The sequence below is a fragment of the Lagenorhynchus albirostris genome, chromosome X, assembly GCF_949774975.1.
Source record: "Lagenorhynchus albirostris chromosome X, mLagAlb1.1, whole genome shotgun sequence".
Taxonomy (NCBI): domain Eukaryota; kingdom Metazoa; phylum Chordata; class Mammalia; order Artiodactyla; family Delphinidae; genus Lagenorhynchus; species Lagenorhynchus albirostris.
This window is the reverse complement of record NC_083116.1, coordinates 89,199,776-89,224,233: the sequence shown is the minus strand read 5'-3', so window position 1 is coordinate 89,224,233 and position 24,458 is coordinate 89,199,776. Positions and strand designations below refer to the sequence as shown.

Here is a 24,458-nt window from a genome sequence, read left to right as displayed (position 1 = left end):
TGTGGTCCATGCCGGTCTCCTTCTGAGGAAGGGAGGGCAGGAGGTTTATTGAGCAGTGGGGGAGGGATGGGAATTCAGAGGGCATGGACGCAGGCCATCTCGTCTCCCAGGTCCTCCTCATCAAAGCGGGAGAGGATGGACTCCTCGTCACTATAAAGTGAGCTGGTGCCCTGTGCCAGCAGGTCACTGGCGGCACTGTCCATCTCGTCCAGTGTCAGGCGACATGCATCTGCAATCTCCCGCTTGGCCAGGGCCACGAAGCGCGGGTCTCGGGCAAACAGGCCCAGGCCCTCGGAGATGAGCACCTGGGGGCACAGATGGGATCAGTGTTGACAGAGGGCACAGCATGGAGTCGGAGCAGTGTGCACAGAGGGGTTGGTGTGGAAGAGTGATGAACCCGTGAGGGCACGCAGGGAAGTCAGTGGGGGACAGTGGGGCACACATCTTGCTGAGCAGAAGTCACAGAGCAAAGGGATAGCTACATACACAACACAGAGACTGGGGACCCTCCTTCCCAAGCTCCCACCTTCTCCCCTTCTCTCCCATCCCTCCGGCCCCCTCCCCTTCTGGACTCACAGCCTCCACCAGGCTGTCAGCACTGCCCCTTTTGCCATAGGTGGGGTCTGAGTGGGTTCCAGGCACGTGCAGACAGGTGAAGGTGCGCAGTGGACTGCTGGATTTGCCGAGGTATCCGTCCCCTGCTGCACCCTCCTCCACCAACAACAGTGGGGCGTATAGGAGCCGGCCCCGCTGAGGAGGGGTTGCCCAGGAACCCTGGACCAGAATAAACATCAGGAGCATAGTGGTTGATGGGTAGGGCATGAGGATCTAGGAATCACTCCTGTGCCTACCTCTTACCCCCCAAACACAACTGGAGTCAAATTGAATGGGTATACATCAGCCTTGGGTTTATTTCAGAGCATAGAAGGCCTGGGTTTAAATCTCAGCTTTGCCACTTACTAACTGTGAGATCTTGAGTAAGCCTCTCTGGGCCTCAGTTTCCTCATCTGTACACTGGGGCTAGTAACAGTACCCACCTCACAGGCACAGTGAGGACTGTGTGAATTCACATGTGCCCCCTTCTTCAGAAGGGCCCGATATGTAGTGTGTTTGACAAATTCAGCCTAGGCTGCCCCCCACCCCTCCGGGCCTCAGCCCCCCTCCCCCACCTCACCTGTGCCCTGCTGGGCCCTGAGTTGCGCCCACGATGATAGGTGCCTGGGATGGGTAAATCTTCACAACTGCCCTGGCGCCGCAGACACTGGATGGTGAAGGAAGGCTTCCGGCCTGGGGGTGTGGGGGGTACCAGGGGCAAAGAGGAATGTCAGTGCCTCCCTAGCCCTCTGCCCTTATGGCCCATGGGGCCCCCCAGGACCCATGTCCACTCTCACCTGCAGGTGTTGGGGGCAGCAGACGGCGGCGTGGTGCTTGGTGGCCATCCACGTATCTCTGGGGTCTGTGAGGTGGCAAAAGGATGGGGCGTGGGGGAGTCCCTGCCTGCTCATCTAGGTAGGAGAGCCTGTTTGGGAGGGAGGGCTGGGGTGAGCTCAAGCCTGGGCATGCGCGATGGGGTGCCGTCCCTCTCGCACGTGGCTCATGGGCTCATCCTACGTGTCGTGGCCAGAGTGCTGGCTGGGGACTTCCTCTTGTTCATCCTGCTTCTCTTGCCCTTTGGTTGCCTTGGACTGAGAACTTCCTTCTTCCGGAATGGTGAAAATGAGAACCCCAGAGCTTCTCCTGGGGAAAGTGAGGCAAGTTAGGCAGACCAGATACCCCCAGTGTGGCCCTGGGCCCGGTCCCTTCTCATTTCATGTCCTACCTTCTACAGAAACACTAGACATTTTTAACTGGGAAAATTCACATAACATAAAATTAACCTGTCATCGCTTTAAAGGAGACATGGGCTTTCTTTTAATAGATGTTTGTCTCACTGGAAAAACCCTCTGCCCCCTGAAGTACCCCCATAAAGTGGCTAGTCCCTGCCTTCCCTCACAATCTTCCTGCAGACCTTTGGCCATACCTGTGGGCGTGGGACCCAGCCTGGGGCACACTGGACTGTCTGGAGTTGGGAGCACCCCCATCGTCGTCACTGGGCCCAAGGGAAAGTGAATCTGGTGGTTTGTCCCAGGCAGGCAGAGACACAGAAATCACAGAGCTCCGGCGAGATGGGGGCTGGGAGCCCACTGGGGCCTGTGGAAATCACAGGATTGAGCATTGCATCCAGGTTATAACTAAGTCACTTGGTCAAATAGTGTGTCTCCAGTGAGCTCCCCAGGGGCCAAATCTGGCTCTTGCCCTCCAACAGTGGGTGGTAGGTACCAAAAAAACATTTGTCTATTGCAGGGGGTCTTCTCTGGGGGACTTCCTCCCAGACGCAGTATGGAAATCACTCGGGGGGTTGAGGGAGTATTTTACAATCAAGAGTTCCTGGGGGAGTGAAAGCTTATTGTCCTTACTTTGTACGTTTCCGGGTCCTTCTCATCTTCCTCCTCCTCTCCCTCCTGCCCCTCTTCCTCCTCCTCCTCATCTGTGTCACAGGTGAGGGCCTGCCGCATCTCAGGACCCAAGTCTTGCAGGCTCCTCAGACCAGCCTGTGGGGGGTGGGAAAACAGGGAAGTGGGTAGCTCAGGGTCTAAACTTCCCTGTCCCTGAGCAGGAGTGTGGGGTGGGGGAAGGAGCCCCACAGTCACCCCTGACTTTCTGTGGGTCCTGGGTCAGTTTCCTCATCTGTGACATGGGTTCCATGAGATCAAGAAGGCAGTCAGCCTCAGCCACAGAGCTCCCACATACCCCCCCCCCAGCTCAGACCCTGCTCCCAAGACCTGAAGGGCAGAGGAGGTGCTTGGGGGGGCCTCGGCCCCTAGTAGCCCCTTTTCTTTCCTCCGCCGGAATTTGCGGAAATAGTCCTGGATCAGAAATGTGGCGTAGAATTTGCCCACGGTAACTTCTTCCTCTGGAAGCAAGGGAGAGGAGGCAAGGTCACACAGGAGTCCTCTGCTCCCCACACCCCCACATCAAAGCTTGGACTCTCCCCCTGCACCCCTCCCTCTCCAGCCAGTGATGGTTTGGTGGTGGTGAGCAATCGTTGACATTCAGAGGCAGGCTTAAGGAATTGGGGTGGAGCTAGCTCACCGTCAGCTGGGGGGATGACCTCATCTAGCAGCTTCTGCTTCATCCGCTTCCAGATCTTTTTGATGACAATCCGCAGCTCCTGATTGGCTTGCTCCAGGTTCCCTGCATGGGGAGAGGATGTGGGGCATGAGCCAATAGGAAGAGGCTTTCACAGCCACTCCTTCACTGTTGGAGGGCGCGTCACAAACTTCTACCGCAGCCAAACACCGCCCCCGTTGGACAGGTGGGAAAACAAGCCTGGAGAAGGCAAAGTCACCTATTTTGAGGTTCAGAGCTAAGAGTGGGGCCCATCTCTCAATTAGTTTGCTCCTTGCACCTTCCCCAGGGACCCTCCCACTCCTGCCCCTCCCCCTCCTCCCCACACACCTTCTGTCTTGATCTTCAGGGATGTCCGAACGAGGGCAAAGAGTGTGGCATTGAATGTCACTGTCCCATCTGAGTTGAGAGGCATGTTCATCGCCACAAGTCTCTGTGCACACCAGGGACATGGAACCCATTTTGGGCAAATGACAGGGATGCAGGCATGTGATGCCCAAGGGCAGAAACCTTTGAGGATGCCACCAAACACCCCCTCCCCACCCAAGGCAGGGTCCCTGCCCACCCCTGCTGTGTGGTGACAGTCCTCTCAGAGGCAGTGGTGGGCAGGTGCACAGACCTTGCAGGCCACTCGGTGTGGGCACAGCTTCCCGAATCCCAGGGGTGGCTGGATGCGTCTCAGCAGGGCAACCACATCCAGGTGCTTGATGCGGCCTCTGGGGAAGGTGGGGGTAGAAGAGAGGCACTACTGGGTTGGAGACACCCCCTCTGGTCCTTACTCAAGGCCCTACCAGCTCATCACTCCCTCGCCCCACCAACACCCCATAGTCTGCCAGGGAAGAACTGGAGGGCAGTCAGTGGGGGAAGGGAAAAGGCAGAGGACAAGGGCAGTGGGAACCTTGGGGCATCTACTGCCTGGGTAATGGGAGGCATAGGTCAGAGGTTCCAGAGTTGGAGGACTGTGAGGCAGTGCACTGTCCTCTGGTATCCCAGGTATGGGGTCAGAGGGCATACTTGGCGCCAGGGTCATATTCAGACCAGATCCTCTTGAATTCATCGAGGTGATGGGGGCCCAGGATGGACCAATCTCTGGTTAGATAATCAAAGTTGTCCATGATCACAGCCACAAAGAGATTTATGATCTGTGGGCCAGTGAGTAGGAGAGGTTAGGTGAAGGGCAGAGAAGAGTATGGGGGGTTTGGTGGGAGGCGGAGGTAAGCTTCTATGGTCACTGGGTCATGAGTCCCCGGGTTAATCTTGTCGTCAGGCCAGCCCTTTCACCCGCTCTGAAGATCTGGGCTCCCCACCTCATCCCCATCAGGACCAGCCCCCGGGGCAGTAGTGGTGGTTGTGGGGATTGGTCCTTACCAGGAATGCACAGAGCATGAAGAAGCTGATAAAATAGGCTATGGCAAAATTGCTACCACAGCTAAACTCCTCACCAGGGCCGAAGTCAGACTCAGGGTCACACCGGCTCCCAGGAAGGCTGGCAAGCATTATCTCCTGCCATGCCTCACCAGTAGCACACCTGCGGGTCACACAGTGGTGCCATCTTGGGGGGAGGCTATGAAGTCATGACAAGGGCCGCTGTGGGGGCCAGAGGGGTGAGGATATGACCTATTTCTTACCAGGGGCTACATCTGGTAAAAACAGCGTTTCAATATTTTAAAAGCTGGTGTGGCCATGTTGATGACGATCATGTTTGCATTTTACAGAGGGGGTGCTGAGGCCTATGAAAGGTACACGTCTTGCAGCCAGAAAAAGGATGGCTGAGGCTAGAATATTCTAAAAGATTCTTTAGAACACAGCCAGAAAAGGTCTCAGGCAATATGGAGCCCCATGCTGTCCTGTTACTTCCATAGCTCAGGCAGTCTGGGGCCCAGAGAGGATGTGTGGGTACCCAAAAGCATGCTGGAGATCAAAGCAGCAGGGGAGAGGGTGTGTGTGTCACCTGAACAAAAGCAGCACAGCCTGTGGAAAGGTCTGGAAGTTGTTGTTTCGGTTGATCTGTGTGCCATCCTGAAGAGCCACCTTGCCGAAAATCTGTGGGCATACAGGGGCTGTGTCAGAGGGGTGACTCCGTGCCCCTACAGGTTCCCATCCATTTCACAACACCTAATACCCAAAGGATCCTTATAACCCTGACAAGCAGGCACTGCTGATCCCATTTCACAGATGTATGGACTGACTCAGGGTGGTGCAGCTTGTCTGTCTTTCTACCCCCACTTTGGGCTCATTCCTATCTAACCCCCCTCAACAGAGGAGTGCCTGAGGGATGCTCCCCAGGGTTCTCACTTGCCTGCATCCCAATGACTGCGTAAATGAAGAATATCATTGCGATGAGAAGAGCCACATAGGGCAAGGCCTATGGGGGTGGAGAGGAGGATAGATACTCAGGTCCAGGCAGAGAACTGTTAAGGCCCAGAATGCACTCAACCCGGGGCCTGCTGAGAGATGTGGTCCATCCCCAAAGTGCCCATGACTGCCACGGTCTCCCAAATACGGACACAGTATTAAATACAATAGAGTAAGGTCAGTGAGGCCAAGACGTGTTGGGAATTGAGAGCCCACAAAAGAGAGAAAACTGGAAATGGTAAGCTGCACATGGGTATGGCATGCTGGAAGGTGTAGTTCTGGGGGCAGTAAAAGGACAAGCTGAGGGTGTGAAGTGGGGATGAGGGGTGAACAAAGGAGTGGGGGAGTTACCTGGAAGGACTTGATGAATGTCCAGAGTAATGTGCGAATCCCTTCACCCTTACTGAGAAGCTTGACCAGCCGCATGACTCGGAAGAGGCGAAAGAAAGTGATCGAAATGCGGGAACTGTCCTCAGAGCTCTGGGGTTGGGCGTGTGGTGGGTATGCTCAGTCCACATTTGCCCCAGCCACCTCCCTGTCTCATGCTTTGGCCCTCCCAGCCTCCAAATCCCTCAGAACCCAGGCCCCAGGGTGGTCAGGGAGCATTTCTAAGGACTTTTGGGAAGAAAGGAAAGGAGGGTTGGTGAAGAGAGAGGCAGAGAGTCCCTGTTGTGAGGTGGGGTGGGGGGCTACCTCGCCAAGATGGCCACCATTCTGCGCGGAGATATTGCCAAAACAGAGGTGATGGAGGAGATGATGAGATCACAGGGCCAATGAACAGGAGAGAAATGATGGAGGAGATACGGGGGATAATGGATGGTAGAGTTATTATCCAAGGGATGATAAGGAAGGTTACGTGGTAATGGATCAGGATGGTTGAAGGAAAAGTTGGTAATGAGGGTGAAAGGTAGAGGAGAGGGCACAGGAGATGGTGGTGGAGAGATATTGGAGCCAATGGAGGAAATGATGAAGCCGGTGGTTTCATGGAGATGAGAGAACCGATGGAGGATCCAATGGAGAAGCCAGTGATGGAGATATGGACCCAGCAGCATTGTCAATGGAGGACCATGTAGTACCCAGTGAAAGAGATGATGGAGCCAACCGTGCAGTCAGTGGTGATGACAGAACCGTGAAAGACCCAGTGTCAGAGACGATGGTATCGGTGGAGGAAATGGAGCCAATGAAGGAATCAGAGGAGATGATGGAGTCAAAGCAGGAGTTGGTGGAGATGATGGGACCAATGGAGGGGGCAATGAGGCAATGAAGAAAATAATAGAAATAACAGGAGAGTCATTTTAGGAGATGCTGGAGCCAGAGGATAGCTTGCAAATGAATGAGCGGGAGCTGGTAGAAGGGGGCTTTGGCTGAACCCAATAGGGACTCAAGAGATAGAGCTAGAGGGAGGAGCTCTGAGTCTCCAGGAGTGGGGTGGATGTGAGTGGGAACCACCTCCCCATGTGAAAGAAAGCCCTGGGGTTGAGGTGAGGGAAGGTTGGCAGGGGGTGAGTGGGTTAGTGGAGAGCCAGTCCTCACGTTGACTTCAGTGACGGCAATGTCCACTACGCTGCCCACCACAATAAGAGCATCAAACGTGTTCCAGGCATCGGTAAAGTAATGCTGTAGACAGGAGGAAAGCAGTGCCCTGTCTTCTCAGAGCTAGCAAGCTAGGGTATGGGGCTAGTAGTGGTTGGGGGCATTGGGGAGGCAGGGTGTAGGCTGGATCACATGATAAGGCTGCATCTAGATCCCTCTTCCTCCCTAGTCTCATGACTCCCTGGTTGCTGCCCCCCTGAGAGCTATGCAGTGAGTTCCACCCTAAGGAATGGGTCTAGGCCTTGGGGGTACCTTGGGTTTGAAGGCGATGATTTTGAGCACCATCTCAACAGTGAAGAGGCCAGTGAAAACCATGTTGAGGATGTCCATAACATAGTTGAAGGGAGCAGTCTGCTCATAGTGCTGGGGAAGAAAATCAGATGTGGGGACATAGCCTGAGGCAGAGATTCCCCCCCACACCCCAACCAAATATTCTCTGTCTTGGACTGAGGTAAGTCTGGGGATGTGGTAGCACTATGGGTTGGCCAAACCTCTCACACTGTCCGCCTCCCATTATGGATATTGGAAAGCCCAGCCCTTGATTTCCTAGCTTTCCTTGCAGCTAGTTCTGACAGAAACATAAGCTTGCTGCTGCTTGGGTAGCTTCTGTGAAAAATATTTTTGATTTCCAATAAAAGGGTCGAGTGAGGAGAGTCCCTTGGTGCAAGCTTCCTTCCTTTTTCCTTCTCTGAGTGTGGTTTTGATATCTGGAACTGTGGCAGCCAACTTGTGGCCATGAAGCAACAATCATGAGAATGAACGCCAACTTACTAAGAATAGTGGAGCAGAAAGACAGAGCCTGGGTCCCTGATGAGCAATGAGCAAACAGCCTACCTCTGCACTGCTTGCTATGTGAGGTAACTATCATAATTCATTGACTCCAAGGATACACATCTTTTCACAGTTTAGAATCTCTGAAATTGGGGTGCATTTCACAGTCAATGACAACTTACATTTGCCATCTGCCATTTTTCCCACATTCTCACATCTCTGAAATCAGGATACAACTTATGATTATCGGCCTTTGATTTGAATATATGTGGCACATATCTTTAAAGCTTAAGTCTCTGTCAGTTGGGGATTTTGTTACTTGCAGCCTAAAGCATTCCTGACAGTTCTCAAGGATTTGTGCAGACAGAATAGGGTCAGGTGTCTGGCGGGATCAGGGTGGGGAGCTCAGACCTGCATGGCTAGAGCAACCGTGTTGAGCAGGATGAGCAGGAACATGAGATACTCGAAGGCAGCAGAGTTCACAGTGGCCCACACCCGATACTGATTCGGGTTCTTGGGGATATAGCGGCGGAGTGGCTGGGCCTTGAGGGCATACTCCACACACTGGCGCTGCATATAGGTGCAAGGCATGAGTGAGCAGTGGGGTCCCGAGGCAAGGAACTGGGGTGGGGGTGGGGGGTTGGTGGATCAGGGGTCGGAGGTCACCTGGTTCTTGTCCAGCTCACAGTCTTGGTACTCCTGCTCGCCCTGGGCACGGAAGGTGATGATGACGAAGCCCACAAAGATGTTCATCATGAAGAATGCAATGATGATGATGTAGACAATGAAGAACACTGAGATCTCCACGTGGTAATTATAGATGGGGCCCTTGTTCTCTGCGTTTGCATCGATGGCCTTATATAGCAGCCTGGGGAGCCAGTGGAGGCAAGTAAAGGGATATCCCAGACACCTCAGACCTGTCCCCAGACACCTTAGGCACCCCAGAATATCCCCAAAGATCCCCAAATCCCCTGACCTAACTATCTGAGACCTACACACCCGGCCCTCAAAGACTCCCAAAGCCCAGCCCTCCAGAGATCTAGAGATCCCCATCCAACCTTCCTGAGAATCCCCATGCAGGCCCAACAAGACCCCCAAATCCCTTAAGTTCCCACAGACTCCCAGTTCTCCTCCAGCCATCTGAGGATCCCCATGCAGATCCCCAGAACTCCCCAACAAGCCCCCAAAGATCTCTAAGTTCCCTGTCCTATCAACTTGAATTCCTTGCTCCCTCGCCCCCCCACCTAGTACTCCCAAAGACTTGTGCAGCTATCTGGAAACCCCTGAATCTCCAGCTCCATCTCCTCCAAGACCTCCACCCAGTCCCCCCAGACCTCTATCTGGTACCCCCACTAAATCCCACGCAGTCCTCTCTAGACTTCCACCTAGTGCCTCAGAGACCTCTCTAACCCAATTCTTGGAGGCCCCCTCACCCAGGTCCCCTAAGCACCCCCGGCCAACTTCTGGGAGATCCCCACCTAGTCATCTGATACACCCACCAGTCCCCAGAAAACCCTATCCACTCTCCAGAGACCTTCTTCACATCCCAAGTTACCCTTCCACCCATCCCCAGGATATCCAAAGCCAATCCCCTAAAGACTCTTGCCCAGTCCCCTGCCCATCCCTGGGGCCCTGCCCCTCACGCAGGCCAGCCTTCGAAGGTGGAGACAGTGAACAGGGCCATCATGGCTGAAAGGACATTGTCAAAGTTGAAATCACTGTTGACCCAGAGCCGCTCCCGGACCAGGGGCCTTGACACATCTCCATCGGGGTAGACCAGGAAGGAGCCCCTGTGGATGTTGCAGACATGCTGGGTGGGTGAGGAGGGGTAGGGAGCTGTGGAATGGGGACTGGTGTCTCCAGTACGGAGGCAGCAGGGCATAGTGGTGGAGCTGGATAGCCTGGGTTCCAATCCTGCCCTTCCATTTACTGGCTGGGTGACCTTGGGCATTTAACCTCTGTGCTTCAGTTTTCCCCATTTATGACATAAGGATAATGACAGAACGTATTTCCTGGCTTGTTACAAGGATTAATTTTGTTAATCAATGAGAACAGTGTCTGGCATATTGTTGGGGCCGTATACGTTAGCTGTCAGCAACATTATTATCACCATCATTGCCATCCAGGAAAAAGCAATACAAATAACAGCCAACATTTATCAGCACTAAGTATATGCCAGGCACTGTGCTAGGCTTTACATGTACTAACTTTACATTGTAGTACACTCTCTTTGTAGTAACTCATTTGCTCCTCACAACAACCTTGTGAAATCCACACTCTTTTTATCCCCATTTTTCAGTTGAGGAAAATGGGACTCATCAAGGTTAAGGAATGTAACCAAGTCTCATGAGACGAATTTGAACCAAGAATGGTTCAGCGAACCATTTCAGCGAACTATTACCCTCTGTAGGAGTCTCAAGACGGAAGCTGGGGACTTGGTGGTGGGGGTCGGGTGTTTGGGGATGGTTGGGATTCTGGAGTGGAATGTAGGTAACTCTGGGGAATGTGGAGAGGGGTTTTGGGCGGTTATTGGGGGGGCCTCTTAAGGACTGGTGATGTCTGAGGGCTTTTGCCGTTCTTGGGAGAATTCTCGGGATGTATCTTTGGGTCTTGAGGAATTCTGGGGTCTTGGGGGCCTTGATAAAATCTGGGGGGTCTCTGCAGTTCTTTGGAGGAAGATCTAGGGGTTTTAGAGGCCTGGATGAGATCTAGGGGCCTCTTTGGACTTTAGGAGGGTCCTGGGCTCCATGGAGGGCAGGGTTTCAGGCACTCACTTGCATTCTTGGGGTGTGTGTTTGGCCTCATCAGTGCAACTGTAGAATTTCCCCTGCAGAGAGGATATTTGTCAAGCAGATTCACCCTTCATCCCCCGGCCCCGTGCCTTGATTCATGCCTGGGCCTCCCTCCAGTGTTTCCTCCCACCTTGAAGAGCTGCACGCCAATGCAGGCGAACATGAATTGCAGGAGCGTGGTCACAATCATGATATTCCCGATGGTCCGGATGGCCACGAACACACACTGCACCACGTGCTGCAGACACCCACAGATATGGCTCATGGACACCGCAGGCCACGGTGGCCACAGGGCAAGGACTCTGGGCATGGATGGAGCTCAGGGACTTGGGTCAGGAACATGTGGTCTTGGGTGAAGGATGTGTGGGTACCAACGGGAAATGTGTTTGCCAGACAGGGGTATGTGGCCACATGTCAGGAACTTGGATCACAGAAACGTGGCCTTTGGTAAGGAATGGATGGTCACTTGTAAGGAACATGGATGAGGCCACATGGCCAGTGGTCAGGGCCGTGTGGTTACACATTGTGGCCAGGCTATGTGGTCATGCATCACTGCAAATGGTCAGTCGGATCAGTGATCCTGGCCCCAGGGGCGGGGCAGGGTCTGGGTCCCATGGATTTGGGTGGGATGGGATTACCTTGAGTCCTTTGGCCCTGTTGATGGCTCGGAGGGGCCGTAATACTCGGAGTACTCGAAGAATCTTCACCACCGAGATGGCACTGGAGCTGAGGAGGGGGCAGTCCTCAGGCCATGGCCCAGGCCTGGCCTTGGCTCTTGGAGGAATGGGGTAGGCAGGTGTCACTCACTGGATGCCAAAGGAGATGAGGGACACGCTGACCACCAGCAGATCCAACAGATTGAACCAGCTACGGCAGAAGGAGCCACGGTGCAGGAAAGCCCCAAACACTGTCATCTGGGGAGTAGGGGGCCATCAGGATAGTTAGACCCCAGATCCGGGGAAGAGAGGGGAGTTGGGGATGGAAGCAGGAGAGATGGGCTGCAGAGATGGATGGGAAGTAGGTTGGGGTAACTGGGGGTATGATGGGGGGTCCATTAGTCACCTTTAGTAGAATCTCCACAGTGAAAATGGAGGTGAAGGCATAATCGAAGTACCCCAGAATCTGGGGGGCAAGAAAGAGGGGGAGCCACCGAGTCATGGCTGAGGGGGATCCTAGCTGTGTGTATCTCTCAGTAAGTTTTGCTGTCCCTCCCTCCCTCTCTCCTCCCCTCCCTCTCTCTCTCTCTCCCATCATCATCATCATCAAGGACTTTTCTACAAGGCAAAAGCCTTGGCCACCAGAAAGACAAGGGTTCAGATTTGGGTTCCTCTGCCTCTACTCAGCTACATGGGCGCCCTTGGTCTGCTCAACCTCTGAGCACAGCTCCCCCCTCTGCCAAACACTGATCACCTCCCTGGTGCTTCCCCAAGTGTGTTGCACTCATAATAAAGGCTGGCACTGCTGCAGCTGCCATTATTGCTCCTCTCTCTCTGCCCAGCTAGGGGTCTTCTCCTTGCCTCCACCCTGGCCCCAGCTTGTGCACAGTAGGACACCCTTGGGAGTGTCCCCTGAGTCCCCAGCCCAAGGCTCACGTGGTTGCGGAAGGAGTGGGCTCGGATGGGGTCCTCAGCTGCCAGGGACACACTGCTGAGGATGATGAACACCAGGATAAGATTGGTGAAGACGTGATGGTGGATGAGGGTGTGGCAGGCCTTCCTCAGCCTGGGGAGTGGGGAATGGTCCATGGTCAGAACACAGGACCGCAGAGTTGATTGGGGGAGCCCGAGAGACACAGCATGGGCCCTGTTGCATAAGGCCGTGCACGCCCCCCCCCCCCGAGCCTTGGCTGCTCCCTGGTCCTCCCCCTGCCCCAGCCCCTCCTGCCCCAACTCCCTGTACACTCGCAGCACTCACGGGTTGGTTTGGCTGAGGCAGAAGAAGGCGCTGCCCTCAGGGATGGGTACCACCTTCTCCTTGGGTACAACTTCCTGCAGGAGTTCCACATGCCCTGCACCCCCTTCCTCCTCCTCCTCTTCCTCCTCCTCCTCCTCCTCTTCCTCCATGCCTGGCAGCAGAAGAAGATCAAAGGAGAGAGAATTAGTTGAGAAAATGTATGTAAAGCACCTAGAACAGTGCTTGTCACGTGGTCAATTCTCATCTCCCTGCTAGAGTGTCAGCTCCTCAGAGAAGGGATTTCAGACTGTTTTGTTCACTGTTGTGTCCTCAGCACTTAGAACAGTGCATGGGACACAGGAGGGGCTCAGTAAATGTGTGTTGAACGCACATTACCATCTTCAGTCATATACATACTATTTATAATAAAGGCTCTGAGAAGTTCTGCAGTAAAACAAAACGTCTGTTTCTCTTCTCTAATCTCAGCGTCTCAAATGTTCCTGGCCACACACCAAGCCCATTATTTTTAAGATGATGTTGGAGAAGGCTGCTCTCCAGAGAGGAGGGTCTCAGGGGTCACGAGCTCCACCTGGGTGCTGTCCCCAAGGTCCCATACCTCTTCCACCTGGTCTTTCCCACTTGCCTGCTCCTTCATTTTTTGCACCTTCCTCTTCCTCATTCTCCCCACCAGGCACCTGGGGACAGGAAGATGGGGGTCATTGATGATGGGGTAGGCATCGATGATGGGGGGATGGACACAGGGGAGGCATGGGAGGGACACAATAAAGAAGGAATGAATAGGCAGAGGATGCGGGATAAAGACACACACGCATAGACAGATATTGGTGGTAGTGGGAGGTGTAGACAGTGCCCAGGCCTCTAACTCACCAGTGCTCCATTCTCCTGTGGAGTTTCCTCAGTGTTCTTCTCCCTGTGCGAGGAAATTGGGGAGGAGGTGACTGTTAAGGATCGAAGCAGATAGGCAAGGCCAAGGGAGGGGGTCATTGCAATCAGAACAGACCTTTCTCAGGTCCCATACAACCTCCCTGCTTCCTCCCTCATCCCCTTAGTCTATTCTCACAGCAGCAGGAGGGATGCTGTTAAATTCTACATCTGATACATTCCTCCTCCTCTGCTCACACCCCTCCCATGGCTTCCCACCACTCAGAGCAAAACCCAAAGTTCTCACCATGGCCCAGAATGCCCTTCATCTGGCTTTTCTATTCCCCCCATTTGAGCTCACCTCCTACCACTCTCCTTGTTCCCAGACCAGGTATCGAACCCAGGGCCCCGGGTGAAAGCTGTGAAATAGCCGAGTCCTAACCACTAGACTGCCAGGGAATTCCCTCCATGGTGTTTTTTGAATGTGCTAAGAATATTATCATCTCAAGACCTTTGCACTTGCTCTCCCCTTGCCTTGAACGCTCTTTCCCCAGATATTTGCATGGCTCTCACTCCCCCACTTCATTCAGGCCTCTCTTTAGCTGTCACCTTCTCATAGAGGCCTTCCTTGATTACCCTAACCAAAATAGCAATCTTCATTTCTCTCTATTCTCTTACTCTGCTTTCTTTTTCTACATTACATATTATTAACATATATTTAAGTAAATTATATTATTATATATTAATTTGTTTGTTTTGCTTGCCTTCCCCAACTAGAATGTCAGCTCCATGAAAGCAAGGACTCTGTCTTCTTTGACCCCTGCTGTCTCTTTAGCATCTAGAACAGGGCCTGGCAAAAAGTAGGTGCTCAATAAATGCATGTTCAGTGAATGAGGACTGGAAGGTTGGATCTGCAGATGGGGATTGCCAGAGTGACCAAGGCATCTCTGGTGGTGTGGGATGTGTGTGGGAGGGTCCCAGTCAGGGATCCTAGGGAGAGACTGTCTTGGAGGCAGAGCCAGACCTCACCTGCCCTTGTCCTTGTCAGTGCCTGCATCTCCACTGGCCAGGTTGTCCACAGCAATGGCAAGAAACACGTTCAACAGGATGTCTGGGGTGAGCTCAGGCTACAAGGATGGAGAAGCAGCCTGCCTATGGAGTGCCCATGTCCCCATTATCCTTCCCCAGCCCTGCCACGATCCAGCCTCCCAAGACTCTGAGGATACAGTTGCCGCAGATGAAGAGGATGATGAAGTACACGCATACCAGCATCCCTGGGAAGAAGGGGCCGCCATAGGCCATGATACCATCATACATGACCACATTCCAGTCCTCACCTGTCAGGATCTGGGGGTGGGAGGTCACCGTGAAACTCTTGGGACACTTTCCCCAACCTTGGGTCCCCCCGCCTTGCCCACCCATCCCATAATCTCCAGGTCTCACCTGAAAAACAGTGAGGAGGGCCTGGGGGAAGGTGTCAAAGGTGCTTCGCTTGGTGTGTGTCTGGTCAAAGTTGAACTTGCCCCCAAACAGCTGCATGCCAAGCAGGGAGAAGATGATGATAAAGAGGAAGAGGAGAAGCAGCAAGGATGCAATGGATTTCATTGAATTGAGCAGGGACGCCACTAAATTGCTCAGAGATGCCCAGTGCCTGCAGCAGAGATGGAGGGGGAAGGGTTGACATGTCCAGTGGTGAGTCAGGAGCCGGGGCAGGGCTCCAGCTTGGGATGCACTGGAGCGGACTGGGTTAAGATGAGCTTTTGTGTCATTGTTGGAAGTGATTTTGGAGTTGGGGTGAGGTGAGAATAAGAAGTAAGGGGAGGGTTGTATTCGGGGTTGGTGTTGGCATTAGGGGAGATGAGGTTAGTATGGAGGGTATATGGAAGTTGGTGAAGCTAAAACTGGGTTTCAGGTTGGGCCTGGGGTTAGGGATTGTAGCTGGGGATGGGGTTGGGGAATATTTGGAGCTGTAGATGACTGAGTCGGGGATAAGTCTGTGGCTGAGGGTTGGGATAGAGGAAAGGATGGATGGGGATGAGATTGGGGCTGGGACTGGGGATGGGTTTGCGTTTGGAGATAGGCTGATGGTTATGAGTTTGGGATGTGGGGGTTGTGGCTAGTGATGGGAATGAGGCTGGGAGCTAGGAATGAGGCTGGAGGTGGGCTTGGGCTTGGGCTTGGGCTTGGGTTATGGGGCTGTAAATGAGCTTGTGGATGATGAGTGGTTGGTGGTTGGGGTTAGAGATGGTGTTATGGTTGGGGGTGGGGGATGGGGTTTGGGTCGGGGATGAGTATGGAGTTGAGTTTGGAGATGGGGTTGGGAATAATGTTCTAGCTGAAGTTGAGGCTGAGGAAGGGGATGGAAATGGAGTAGACACCCTCCCCAGCGGACTTTAATCTCCAGGAAGGCAGGAACTTGTGTCTGCTTTGATTCCTGGTGTTTCCCTAGGGCCTGGAAGGGCACCTTGTATGCAGTAGGCACTCAATGGATATTTGATAAATGAATGGTGATGAGGATATAGTCATCATTGGAGCTGGGGTGGTGGCTGTTGGGGCTGTGTTTGGGGCCCCCGTCCTCTCCCCCGACACACACACACACACACACACACACACACACACACCTGGTGACCTTAAATATCCTGAGGAGACGCACACAGCGGAGCACCGAGATGCCCAGGGGCTGCATGGCGCCCACCTCCACCAGGGTGGTCTCCAGGATGCCCCCACAGACCACGAAGCAGTCAAAGCGGTTGAAGAAGGAGGAGACGTAGACAGAGGGCCCCAGACCATACAACTTGAGAAGCATCTCCACCGTGAACAGACAGAGCAACACTTTGTTGGCATACTCTGTGGGGAGAGGGGCAGGGGTGACTGGGTTAGTCAGTTTTTTGTGGTGAAATGTGGGGAGGTAGGGGCCATGGGGTGATCTGGGGTAGTTGGTATCCGTCCAGGCACAGGCCGGTGGTGTGGTTAGGACTAGGGATCAGGTGAGTTTGTAGGTCACAGTGGGCAAGGTTTTGAGGGGCTTGGAGCTGGGGCGAGGGGCAGAGCTGGGATGTGGGCTTCGGTCAGTCTCTATGAATACAGAAAAACTCCAATTCAACGGTAGAGTTAGAATCTGGTGTTTAGTTGGGACTGGGGCTGGTTTGAGGGTTGGGATTAGAAGTGTACTCAGTATTCAGGTTGGGGGCTGAGATTAAGGTGAATAATAGTAAGAGCTAACACTTGTAAAGTGTTAGCTTTATGTGGGCCAGGCAATGTTCTAAGCATTTTTCACTTTAACTCATTTAATCCTCCCTGCCACCCCCTGAAGTGGATACTAATACTATTCCCATTTTGTAGATGGGGAAATTGAGGCACAGAGGGCTTAACTTGTCCAGACAGTGTGGTGTTAAGAGCCTGGACTTTGGAGCCAGGCTGCCTGGGTTTGTCACTCACTAGCTGAGTCCTGGGATTAGTCACTTACTGCACCTTAGTACTTAATTCACCTAAAGTTGCAGTGAAGAGAAATTGAGTGAGTACAGGTAAAGTGCTGAGAACAGAGCTTGACACACACAGCAAGTGCTATGCAAGTGTAAGCTACAAGGTAGGATGGAACAGGCTAAAGTTTCTGCATTTACTTGGGTAGGAGGGCAGTATCTGGGGGTGTGGGGCACCCGAGAGATCCTGGATTGGAGCTTCTGGGGTGGAAGGAATTGGGGGCTGGGGGAGAGGGCTGGCAGGCTGGGGGGTGCACCCTGGATCTGGGTGAGCCAGATGGGTTGCCCGTGGTGCTCCGAGGCGATGGTCAGCGTGTTGAGGAAGACGAGCAGCAGCACGGCCCAGTAGCAGGCATTGGACTTCACAGCCCGCCGGCAGCGCGCCCGAAGGCCCCGGTTGGCTCGGCGGAGGCAGCGGCTGTGGGGATGGGGAACCCACCGGCTGAGATCACCTACCTAAGCCTGTTCTGGGGGGCTCAGGTGGGGGAGCCCGGCGGTCATGAGGGGCTTGGAGGGCTTGGAGGTGGGGCTCACAAAGTCATGGGGTCCAGCAGTCACACAACTTTTCCAACTCACCAGACACTGGTTCTCATTATCTTGTTTCTGGAAAAGAGGGGGATGGGAGGCAGGCATCGTCAGGGGCTGAGAGGCAGTCAGCAGCGAGGGTCAGGGGCTGAGGTCAAGGTTGGAGGCTAAAGTAAGGATTGGGGTCAGGGTCTGTTCTGGGTTCTGGCTGGGTCAGGGGTCAAGGGCTGGGGGCCCTCACAGGCAGCGTGTACAGCTGGCCAGAGCCCCCTCTTCCTCTTCCTCATCGCCTGGGGTCTCTGCCATCGAACCGGTGTCACTGGCTGGGAGGCTGGCTGTGCGCAGGGTGGAAGAAGAGGTCGGCACATGAAGATCCCAGGGTTCTGCCTTTGGCTTTCTCCTCTGCCTACCCATTCCTCCCCCTTGTCAACCTTGCTGGACCCCCACCGTGGCTGCTGGTGGAGTGTGTGGAGTGGGTGGAGTGACTGAACCAGTGCAGACGTCCTCGTCTCCTATTGGTCAGCTCTGCCAGTTGCGGCCCTGTGGGGACATGGAGGACAGTGATGGAGCACGGCCTGGGGTGGGGTTAGGGCCGCGCGTGCGTGTGTGTGTGTGTGTGTGTGTGTGTGTGTGTGTGCCATTTGGAGTCTTTGTTCTGGGTGCAGTCTGGGAAGGGTATCTGAGTCTGGCTTCTGTGTCCTAACCGGAGGCTGGGCCTAGAGTTTTTGTTTTTGTTTTTGTTTTTGTTTTGGCCGCGCAGCATGGCATGTGGGATCTTAGTTCCCCGACCAGGGATCGAACCCGTGCTCCCTGCAGTGGAAGCACGGAGTCTTAACCACTGGACCTCCAGGGAAGACCCAGGGGCCTAGAGTTGCTGCGGGCTGGGGCTGGATCTCAGGAGGGCAGCCCACATCTGAGGATGCGTGGAGCAGGGAATGGGCCAGGTTGGGATTGCCTACGGTGGCTGGCCTGGCCCTCTTGAGCCACAGAACCAAAGTTGCCATCAGCTGAGGGGTCCTCCATGTCCAGCTCCTCCGCCTGTGTGATCCAGTCCAGGTAGCCCCGCAGGTCCTCCTCCAGCTGCTGCTTCTCTCGAAGCTTCTGGAAGTCCCCTCGCGCTTTTGCCTTCTCCCTCTCCTTGGAGAACTCTCTGAGGGAGGAGAATAGAGGGTTAGGTGGGGGAACAACCCTGGCCCCCTTGCCATCACCTCCCAGTCACGCTGACCCCCTTGCTGTTCTTTGAATATGCTGAGCACATTTTAGCTTTGGAGCCTTTGCACTGGCTGTTCCCTTTGCTTGGAACACTCTTTCCTCAGATACCCACATGGCTCAATCTCTTTCACACTTTTACTCAGATAACACCATCTCAAGGAGGCCTGTCCTGATTGTCCTTATTTGTAATTACAAGATCTCGGCATTCCTATCTTAACTCTTCCTTTCTTTCCATAGCACATATTCCATATAAGACACTACACATATGTGTGTGTGTGTATGTATGTACACACACACATTTATTGTGTATGTTGCTATTGTCTGTCTCTCCCCACCAGAATGTAATATCCAGGAAGGCAGAGATTTTTGTCTCGTGTTCCATTCCTGAAACAGTGCCTCACACACAGTAGATGCTCAATGTTGATTGAATGAATGAAGGGGTATTTTAAATGGGTTTTGAAGGATGCCTAGCAGTTTGCCAGGAACAAAGTAAAGGGACAGGGGCTGAGGGGCAGGAAGGAAGGCCCGGGTAGGTGTCTAGGTTCCTCACCCACTCAGGACACCAAGTACAAGGTTGAGGACGAAGAAGGATCCAAAGATGACAAGACTCACGAAATACACCCAGGGCAGCTCATACCCCATGGCATCCTGCATCTAGGGAGAGAGAAGGGGCATGCATCCCTCAGGGTAGGCGGACACTCCCGCCCGAGCTCGGTGAGGAAAGGCAGGTGCAGCTTCTGCACTGTGTGCCCGCCGTCCACCTCACCCAGTAGAGCACGTCAGTCCAGCCTTCCATGGTGATGCACTGGAAGACTGTCAGCATGGCGAAGAAGAAATTGTCGAAGTTGGTGATGCCTCCGTTGGGACCTGCCCAGCGTCCACGGCACTCGGTCTGGTTCAGCGTACAAGCACGCCCCGATCCCGATGACGCACAGGGCGATGGGTCCTCCTCCGCCTCTACGTCTGTGGGAAGACTGGAGCTCTGGAACCCGAAGCACGCCCACCCACAGTCGTTGCCACCTTGGACGCCCGCCTACCTGGGAAGCTCGCCTCAGGGTTCTAGATTTTTCTAAATCAAAGACAACCCTTAGCCTCTGACTGTGTTGGGTCAGAATTCTGAACCCCTGGGAAGCTGTGAAGCCCAACCACAGGGATCTGAGGAGTGGGACTGTAAACCTTGGGGCAGAATCTTGTGAGTAACAGTGAGGCGTGAGCCTAGGAGCAGTCTTGTGAATATGGGAGGCTCTCTTGAAAGAAGGGTGGGGCCAAGAGGGGTTTGGGTGTGGATGAAAAAGGCCTGACTATTTGGGACCAGTTCTGGAGAATGGAGTCTTCAGTGTGGGATAGGGCCTTAACCTGTGAGTGGAAACTTGTGATAGGGCGGAGCAATTAGCTAGGGGGGCGGTTGTAGTCTGGAATTGAGGGCGGAGTCTTGAATATGGGAGGGGCGGGGTAAGACTTGTTTATCTGGGGGCGGAGCCTGAACTTGGGGGCGAAGTGTTGTGAGTTTGCGTGTGTCCCCTTGAGAACAGGGTGGGGCTTAGGAGCCAATGGAGGGGGCGTATCCTGTCCCGGGGGTGGGGTGGGGTGGGCTTGCTGACCAGATCCCAGGAAGTAGCAGGTTTTGTGCATGCGTCCGAGGAACAGCTCGAGTCCGATGATGGCGTAAATGATGATGACAAAGAGCACAAGAAGTGCGATATGCAGCAGCGGCACCAGCGCCTTCATGATGGAATTGAGCACTATGTGCAGGCCTGTGGGGAGCGAGGGATGGGTAACGTAGGGGCGGGGTCAGCTCAGCTCCCCTCCCGCTCTCCCCTCCGCTACCTCCAAGCCCGGGGGACGAGCCACTCACTCGGGACCCCGGACACCAGCCTCAGTGGCCTCAGCACCCGAAACGCCCGCAACGCCTTCACATCGAAGCCCCCCGGCTTCCCTCCGGTATGCGGGGCGTCCCCCGGGCGTCCGGGCCCCTGCTCGAGAAGCACGCTGAACAGCCTGATGGGGGAGCACAGGACAAGGAGGCGGGGGTCAGGCGTTCGGACCCCCCCTTCCCCCCTCCCTTCTCCTCGGAAAAGTACAAGTCCCTGTAAGTGGAAATGCATATTCCTGATTCTGGCTGCCGAATGGAGGCAGTCTGAAGCAGTCGCTTCCCTGAGCCCCGAATTTAGCGGGCCTGCGGTGGGAAGTTGAGCTAGGGTTGGGGGTATCCCTTGCAGAGGCGCACCCGACCACGACGATGATGAAGTCGAGCAGGTTCCAGCCATTGCGGATGTAGGCGCTGGGGTGGAGCACCAGCCCGTAGGCCACGATCTTGAGCACGGTCTCCACAGTGAAAATCACCAAGAATACATACTCCACCTGCTCCTGGGGGCGGAGCCGGGGGTAGGGGGCGGGAGATCGGGAAGTTATTTGGGAGTGGGGTTTGTTTGACAGGGGGTAGGGGAAGAGGAGCGTAGCGGGGACCGAGAGTGGGGCTGGGCAGGAGAGGGTCATCTGGGTCAGAGAGGGGCGGGGCCTGGCTGGAAGGCTTGAGGTGTGGCTCTACTGGGGCTGTATCTAGCTGGAGGCGGGGTGGGGCGGGGCTAGCCTCACCAGGTTGTGGTTGGCAGTGTTGGAGTCATCCTCTGGGAAGGGGATGTAGACCCCAAGGGCCACGCAGTTGGCAAAGATGGTCAGCAGGATGAGGATGTCGAAGGGCCTCAGGTAGACACAGTTAAGGACCCAGGCAGAGTGGTCTCAGAGCCCCACATTCCCTTGGGGCCCTCCCCACCCAATGCTGACCCTTGACCCTAAGGTGACCAGCTCTGACATTCCCAGCCCCTGCCCTGACCAAGGCCTTGACTCTGACCCCCCTGGAAACCTTAGCCATCCTCAACTCTTGTTGAGATTTAGTCTTTGACTCTTGATCCCCCTGGTGACCTTCACCTTTCTCAACTCCCCCTTGAATCCAGTTCTTAATCCTTGATCCCTGGTGACCTCAGCCCTCTTCCATTCCAGCCCTGGCTTAATCCTTGACTCTTGGTACCCTGGTGACCTTCACCCCTGAGCCCTGCCCCTGGCCTTCCAGGATGCTTCCATTCCACGATGCTGATGCAGGACCGCCGCAGGGGGTTTGCCAGGGTGAGGCAGAAGAGTGCCCGGGGTGAGCGCTGGGCACTGGCCACTGCCACTGTCTTGTGCTTACTGTGCTGAGTCCTTCGCTTAGGGGTCACCAGGCTGGATGCCCCGCCGATTTCACCACCTGATGCTGGGGGCCCAGGGCACAGCCCCCATTCGGGCCCAGGGCCTGTCCCGTTGGCTGGACTGGGCTCTGGGGTGGTGTCTGTGTGGAGAGACCGAGTGGGGGGGGACAGGGTATTGGGGCAATCATGGCTGCCTCCTACATGATCCTATCCCTCTGTCTGAGGGAAGGAGAGAAGAGCATGTAAAATTAGGGAAAGTTGAGGGTACCCGAGTTAAAGATTGGGGGATAAGAGTTGGAATTGGAGTTGATTGATTGACGATAGAGTGAGAGTTTATAGGGGAGTGAGGGTGAGATTATGTTTCTAATTGAAGTAGGGTTTGGTGTTAGATTTGGGGGGTAGAGCTTGAATTGGCATGGGGTAGGATTAAGTTTATAGCTGGAAGCAAGTTTAGGATTAAATTTGAGTAGTAGAGTTTGGGTTGGGTTTAAATACCGGTGGGAGTAAAGTGTTCTTGAGATATGATTTAGGGTTAGGACTGGATATTTGAATGAGTTGGAATTTGAATTAGGATCAAGGTTAGGGTTTAACTTGAGTTTGGGTGGGATCTGAGTTTTGCACTGGGGTTTTCAGCTAAAGCCATTCCCAAGTCCCATGGCCTTGTTTCAGTCTCCAAGGGGCAGTGGGTTGGCCTGGTTAAGACACCCAGCTTTGGAGGAAACAAGCTATCTGTGTTTAAATCCTGACTCTACCACTTGGTAGCTGTGTGTGGCCTTGAGCAAATTATGTAACCTCTCTGAGCCTCAATTTCCTTATCTGTATAATGAGATGACAGTAAGAGTACCTACAATATAGGGTCGCTGTGAGGATTAAATGAGTTCAGCATTCAGAAGAGTGTCTGGCACATAGTATTATCCCCATTTTGCAGGCGGAGAAATTGATGCAAAAAGAGAGGTTAAGTGATTTGATGAAGTAGCTGAATTGGGAGCCAAATCCAGGCAGTCTCTGACTCTAAGCCTTCACAACTTACTACCACCATCAAGTGTGTATTCTCTTTCTCTCTCTCTCTCTCTCCCTCTCTCTCTCTCTCTCTCTCTCTCTGGTACTTAAAAATGGGTCTGGGGCTTCCCTGGTGGCGCAGTGGTTGAGAGTCCACCTGCCGATGCAGGGGACACGGGTTTGTGCCCCGGTCCAGGAAGATCCCACATGCCACGGAGCAGCTGCGCCCGTGAGCCATGGCCGCTGGGCCTGTGCGTCCGGAGCCTGTGCTCCGCAACGGGAGAGGCCACAGCGGTGAGAGGCCCGCGTACCGCAAAAAAAAAAAATGGGTCTGCACTCTTTCTGGAAAGTCAGAGACCCACTCACTAACAGTGCTTATATCCAGGGGTTGGGGTTGAGTTTCGGTAACTTTAGAGCTCATGGTAAGGTCTGTATTCATGTTGGGGTTTGGATTCTAACGGGGGTTTGCCCTCTGGTTGGTAAAGTTTGTGTTAGGATTAAGCTTGGGGCTGGCACTGGAGTTGAAGTTGGGGTGGGCGCTAGGATAGGGATCAGGGCCAGGATTCGGTTGGGTTTCAGTTGGGATCTAAGGCTGTGTTTGGGGCTGGCTGGGATGGGAACAGGATGATGTGATTCTGGTCCCCTAAAGGCTCTCCAGGGGTGGGGTCCTGGTGGGTAGTGGGTGGGTCAGAGGGGCTGAGGATGGAGCAGAGCCCAGGCTTGCTCCAAGGGTCTGCAGGGGTGGAAGCCTGCTCTCACCTTTCCCGCCTTCAGATGCCGCCATCCTCTTTTCCAGGCTGAAGAGCCATCTGCACACAGCCCCCCTCTCTTCCCCCAGCTTTGGAGGGATTAAGGTCACAGGGCGGGGCCATAACAGGGTCGGATGGGAAGGTGAGGAGGGGTGAAGATGGGACACTTGTGGGCCAGAGTCTGGCAACAGAAAAGGCACTGATTTTTAAAAAAATATTTTTACAAAATATATACTAGCACCAGAGTCAGAAACTAAAATAAGAAAAATAATTGTTTCCCAACAGTATCTGAAATTCGAAGTATGTAGGAATAGACCTAACATAACACATGTGCAAGATCTCCATGGAAAAAAATTATCAAATATTTTCAAGTGATTAAAGGGGACCCAAATAAATGGAGAGATACATTAAATTTACTAATTGAAATAGTCAATATTGTGAAGATGTCAATTCTTCCCAGAGTGATCCAGAGATTCAATGCCGTCCCAAACACAAATCTCAGAAGGGACTTCCCTGGTGGTGCAGTGGTTAAGAATCCGCCCGCCAATGCGGGGGACACAAGCCCTGGTCCGGGAAGAGTCCACATGCCGCGGAGCAACTAAGCTCGTGTGCCACAACTACTGAGCCTGCGCTCTAGAGCCCGCGAGCCACAGCTACTGTGGCTCTAGCCACAGCGCCTAGAGCCCATGTTCCGCAACAAGAGAAGCCACTGCAGTGAGAAGCCCGCGCACCGCAACAAAGAGTAGCCCCCGCTTGCCGCAACAAAGACCACGCGCAGCAACAAAGACCCAACACAGCCAAAAATAAATAAATTAATTTAAAAAAAATCTCAAGAGATTTTTCCTTGAAATTTGA

The 24,458-nt window shown here is 54.0% G+C and overlaps 1 protein-coding gene across 1 annotated transcript; it reads right to left on the bottom strand.

Annotated features, from left to right (window-relative positions):
• CACNA1F (calcium voltage-gated channel subunit alpha1 F) lies at positions 1–21,166 on the bottom strand. The gene is made up of 44 exons (XM_060136837.1): positions 20,898–21,166; positions 20,526–20,668; positions 20,272–20,424; positions 19,437–19,633; positions 19,221–19,324; positions 18,418–18,608; positions 17,906–17,998; positions 17,700–17,793; positions 17,510–17,536; positions 17,191–17,351; positions 16,076–16,301; positions 14,898–15,105; positions 14,681–14,801; positions 14,484–14,565; positions 13,461–13,503; positions 13,216–13,267; positions 12,594–12,744; positions 12,272–12,401; positions 11,742–11,801; positions 11,487–11,593; positions 11,318–11,405; positions 10,810–10,917; positions 10,662–10,714; positions 9,531–9,677; positions 8,554–8,755; positions 8,299–8,457; positions 7,369–7,479; positions 7,057–7,140; positions 5,875–6,003; positions 5,468–5,533; positions 5,120–5,211; positions 4,537–4,696; positions 4,183–4,310; positions 3,788–3,884; positions 3,499–3,601; positions 3,133–3,234; positions 2,823–2,953; positions 2,457–2,591; positions 2,021–2,190; positions 1,612–1,737; positions 1,392–1,519; positions 1,175–1,287; positions 577–774; positions 1–305 (listed from the first exon to the last, which is right to left on the bottom strand). Exons 1-44 carry the CDS (start codon positions 21,164–21,166, stop codon positions 75–77), a joined length of 5,673 nt encoding a protein of 1,890 aa, XP_059992820.1. The 3' UTR covers positions 1–74.
• Positions 21,167–24,458: the final 3,292 nt, after the last annotated feature.

Coding starts and splice junctions, on each gene's coding strand:
- CACNA1F (XM_060136837.1), bottom strand. CDS start 21,166: ATGACCCTCTCCTGCCCAGCCCCACTCTCGGTCCCCGCTACGCTCCTC. Junction 14,802..14,897: donor CCCTCCTCACTGTTTTTCAG/GTGAGACCTGGA, acceptor TCCCACCCCCAG/ATCCTGACAGGTGAGGACTG. Junction 11,802..12,271: donor CCCACTCCTTCCGCAACCAC/GTGAGCCTTGGG, acceptor CTTGCCCCCCAG/ATTCTGGGGTACTTCGATTA.